General features: G+C 41.7%; 1 protein-coding gene across 1 annotated transcript in view; it reads right to left on the reverse strand.

Moving 5' to 3' along the window:
• Rap2l (Ras-associated protein 2-like) overlaps positions 1 to 5000 on the reverse strand; it is a 67251-nt gene that overhangs the window by 62241 nt on the left and 10 nt on the right. The window contains exon 1 of the mRNA XM_043017358.2: positions 4403 to 5000. This exon is cut by the window's right edge and continues 10 nt beyond it. Coding sequence (XP_042873292.1) covers positions 4403 to 4756 — 354 coding nt within the window. The 5' untranslated portion in view covers positions 4757 to 5000. The remainder of the gene's footprint in view (positions 1 to 4402) is intronic.

The raw sequence follows: 5000 nt of genomic DNA on the forward strand, positions 1-5000 counted from the left end.
TATGTATGTATGTATGTATATATATATATAATATATTATTATATATATATATATTTATATATCTATATGTATGAAAATTATATATATATATTAAATATATCTATTATTAATATATATATACATATATTATAAATTAATATATATATGTTATTTATGTTATATCTATTGATTATATATATATGTATATCATATTAATATATTAGATATATATATATATACATATATATTACGTTTACATAATTTTTATATATATATATTTATTATATATATATATATATTATATTAAAATATTATATATATAGATATATATTGTTATATTTATATATATATCATATATATATATATGATATATATATACTTAATATTAATATATATATATATATCTATATCTTATTAATATTAATATATATATATTATAGATATATATATGTTATATATAGTATATATATATACATATATATATGTATATTTATATATATATATATATATATATATATTAATATATATATACACACATATATATAAACACCCATACACACACACATATTTGTATTTACTATGATATATAGTATATATATATACATATTATATATTATATATATCTTATATATCTATATATTAATATATATATATTTATATATATATTGATATTATTTAGAATAAATTTATATATATATTGATATATTATGTATGTGTAATATATTTAATCTATATATTGATATATATATGTATTTAATAAAAGATTATATATAGATTAATATATATAATATAATATATATATATATATCTATATATATTAAATATACATATATATGTATAATATATAATATATAATATTTATATATTTAATAATAATAATATATATTTATAATAATATATAAAATATATAAAATATTATATATGTTTATATATATAATTACTATATATTAAAATATTATATATTATATATATAATATTATATATATATATATATATTATATATCGGTATGTATATAATCTATCATATATAATATATTATATATACATATATATTTATATATTATATATATATAATATGTATATTATATATATATTATAAATTATATTAAATATATCTATTATATATATCATATACCTAATATAATATATTATATATTAATAAATATATAGTATTATATATATATATATATATATATATCTCATATATCTTTATATCTAATATATATATATATATATATATGTAATAATATAAATTAGTATGTTATATAGAACTCTATTGAGAGAGAGCGAGAGAGTAGAAGAGAAGAGGGAGGAGAGAGAGAGGTAGAGAGGGATGAGAGAGATGAGATAGATAGAGAGCTCGAGATAGAGAGAGAGATAGAGCGAGTGAGAGAGATTATTGAGAGAAATTGGGCAAATAGGGTGTGAGAGAGAGGAGAGAGAGAGAGAGAGCGAGGGAGATAGGGGAGGAGGGGGGATAGATCGAGAGAGGAGAGAGAGATGCTGAGAGAGAGAGAGAGAGAGCAGCGATCGCTATAGATGGGGGTGAGGGTAGGGAAGTGAACTATCGAAAGAGAAGAGAGTGAGAGAGTGAGGAGAGTGAGAGAGTGAGCGAGTGAGAGATTGAGAGAGAGAGAGAGAGATGAGAGAGGAGATTAGAGAGAAGCAGAGAGAGAGAGAGATGGGGATAGATAGGGAGTAAGAGTGCGGAGGGAGGAGAGGGAGGAGAGAGAGAGAGACCGACGAGGGATGATCGATCTAGAGAGATGGGAAGAGAGAGAGAGAGAGAGAGGGAATAGAAGAGAGAGAGAGAGAGGGTAGGAGAGAGGAGAGAGAGAGGGGGAGATAGAGAGAGAGAATGGAGGATAGAGAGAGAGAGAGAGAGAGGATGAGAGGAGATGAGAGAGGAGAGAGAGAGAGAGAGAGGGAGAGAGAGAGAGAGAGAGAGAGAGAGGGAGGGAGAGAGGGAGGGAAGGAGGGAGAGAGAGAAATAGAGAGAGCGAGAAATAGAGAGAGAGAGCGAGAAATAGAGAGAGAGAGAGAAATAGAGAGAGAGAGAGAGAGAGAGAGAGAGAGAGAAATAGAGAGAGTGAGAGAGAGAGAGAGAGAGAGAGAGAGAGAGAGAGAGAGAGAGAGAGAGAGAGAGAGAGGAGGAGAGAGGTGAGAAAGAGAGAGAGAGAGAGAGAGATAGATAGAATAGAAGAGATAGAGATGAGAGAGAGAGAGAGAGAATAGGGAGCGGAAATAGAGAGAGAGGAAGGAGAGAGAGAGAGAGAGAGAAACAGAGTGCGAGAGAGAGTTGAGAGAAAAGAGAGAGGAGAGAGAGTGAGAGAGAGAGAGAGAGAGATAGAGAGAGAGAGATGAAGAGAGAGAAGAGAGAGAGAGAGAGAGAGAGAGAGAGAGAGAGAGAGAGAGAGAGAGAGAGAGAGAGAGAGAGAGGGGGGGGGGAGGGGGCACCTGAATAGCACTGAATTGAGTCGCGTAATAACTGCTGCAGCTAAAAAGTAGGCCAGAGGTTGACACATGACAAGGGCGGTGCGCGGGTGGGTGGTGGCCCACGTGACCGCCCACGCCACGGCGAGTATGGAAAGGCATAACGAGGTAAGTCAATGCGAGGACATGGGCGGCAGCAAGGGTCAGGCGGAGAATCACGGCCGATGGCCAATGGAGAGGGAGAGGGAGAGGGAGAGGGGGGGGGGAAAGGAAAGGAAGGGAAGGAAAGGAAGGGGAAGAGAAGGGAGGGGAGGGGAGGGGAAGAGAAGGGAAGGGAGGGAAAGGAAGGGGAAGGGAGGGGAAGAGAAGGGAGGGGAGGGGCGGGGAGGGGAGGGGAGGGGCGGGGAGGGGAGGGGAAGAGAAGGGGAAGGGAGGGGAAGAGAAGGGAGGGGAGGGGAGGGGAAGAGAAGGGAAGGGAGGGAAAGGAAGGGGTAATTCGTGCGATTATGTGTAAATGTGTGTGTGTGTGTGTGTGTGTGTGTGTGTGTGTGTGTGTGTGTGTTGTGTTGTGTGGTGTGTGTGGGGGGTGTGGTGTGTGTGGTGTGTGGTGTGTGTGGGTGTGTGTGGGTGTGTGTGTGTGTGTGTGTGTGTGTGTGTGTGTGTGGGTGTGTGTGTGTGTGGGTGAGCGGTGTGTGAGGGGGAAGGGAAGAGAAGGGAGGGGAAGGGAAGAGAAGAGAAGGAAGGGGAAGGGAAGAGAAGGGAGGGGAAGGGAAGAGAAGAGAAGGAAGGGGAAGGAAAGAGAAGGCAGGTAAAAGAAAGAGAGGGGAGGGGAAGGGAAGAGAAGGGAGGGGAAGAAAAGAGAAGGGAGGGAGAGGGACGAGAAGGGAGGGAGAGGGACGAGAAGGGAGGGAGAGGGAAGAGAAGGGAGGGGAAGGGAAGAGAAGGGAGGGGAAGGGGGGCGGAGGGGAAGGGGGGCGGAGGGGGTAATTCGTGCGATTATGTGTAAATGTGTGTGTGTGTGTGTGTGTGTGTGTGTGTGTGTGTGTGTGTGTTGAGTGTGGTGTGATGTGTGTGATGTGTGTGTAATATGTGTGTGTCGTGGTGATGTGGATGTGTAAATGTGAGTGTGTAATGGTTTGTGTGGTATGTCGTGTGTGTGTGTGTGTGTGTAAAATTGTGTGTGTGTGTGTGTGTGTGTGTGTGTGTGTGTTGTGTGTGTGTGTGTGTGTGTGTGTGGCGAGTGGTGTTGACGGTGTGTGTGCGTGTTGAGTGTGTTTTGTGTGCGTGCGTGCGTTAGTGGTGCGTGTGTGTGCCGTGCGATCTTAGTGACGTGGTTGCATGCGTGTATATGCATGCGCATGTGTACATACGTGTGCGTCTGCATTCGTGTGTGCATGCGTCTGCGTGTGCATGTGTGTGCGTGTGCATGTGTGTGTATGCATGTGTGTGCGTGTGTGCGTGTTTTATATATCTGGCTATAAAGCTTTAAATGCGAAAAACTGTATTAAATCATTGCAAGTTTTTTCGAAGGGTTCAGACTGGTTTACGAAAGAGGCCGAGCTAGAAGAGTGACAGCTTATCTTAAGTATATAAACACCTACATTTCCCTGTCACTAAATGACCTGCCACGCGCTTCCGCCATGAGTGAGATCACCTTTCCTCCCACTGAACAGGAGTGACCTCTCCCCTGGCGAGTGAGAGTGCCCCCTCCCCCCGCACAGCGAGTGGGAATGACCCCTCCCCACAGCGAGTGGGAGCGATCTTTTCGACAGTGTCAATGCAATCTCCTCTCCTCATCCCAGTGAGTGAGTGTGACCTTCTCTCTCCACAGTGAGAACATAAACATCCCTGTCTCGTTCTAATGTGTGGAATTGACCCTTCTCTCCCACAGTGAGCATATCCCTAGCCCAAGGCATACCCAGGCATAGTGGTGTCCAGAAAATGCGTCCTAAGCGTCCCTTAGGACGCGTGATAAACATTGAAGCCTCACCTTGTTCGCCACGAGTAGGATTGGGACTCGGTCTGTGCCCTTGACGCGGGTGATCTGCTCCTTCATGCCCTTGATGTCCTGGAAGGTCTGATGGTTCGTAAGCGAGTACACGACCACGAAGCCTTGTCCGTTTCTAATATAGAGGTCTCGCATGGACGCGAACTGCTCCGTCCCCGCCGTGTCTAGGATCTCTAGAACGCACGGCGACGCGTCCACCTCGATCTCCTTCCGGTAGAAGTCCTCGATGGTGGGGTCGTATTTTTCCATGAAACACCCGGACACGAACTGCACCGTGAGCGCAGACTTGCCCACGCCGCCGGACCCCAACACCACCACCTTGAATTCACGCATCATGAATGCTTCTTTTCTTGGAAACCGCCACACCTCACATTTACTTAGACTTAGCTTCCACCACTAAGTTATCACAATACTTATCGCACTTCTCAATAAACGTGCAGGCACAAAGGCACTCCAGGTGCATGCACGAGTACGCGCGTGCAGCGCGCGAGGTTCGAGCAGCCCGAGTCCTAGGGCGCAACACTGCCGGCCTCCCCGCCTGCTCCACCTCCACCACAGGCACCGCAACACAGCCTGACTT

The sequence above is a fragment of the Penaeus japonicus genome, unplaced genomic scaffold (genome assembly GCF_977035675.1).
Source record: "Penaeus japonicus unplaced genomic scaffold, GWHDUDI00000001_assembly GWHDUDI00000012, whole genome shotgun sequence".
In the NCBI taxonomy this organism is placed as follows: domain Eukaryota; kingdom Metazoa; phylum Arthropoda; class Malacostraca; order Decapoda; family Penaeidae; genus Penaeus; species Penaeus japonicus.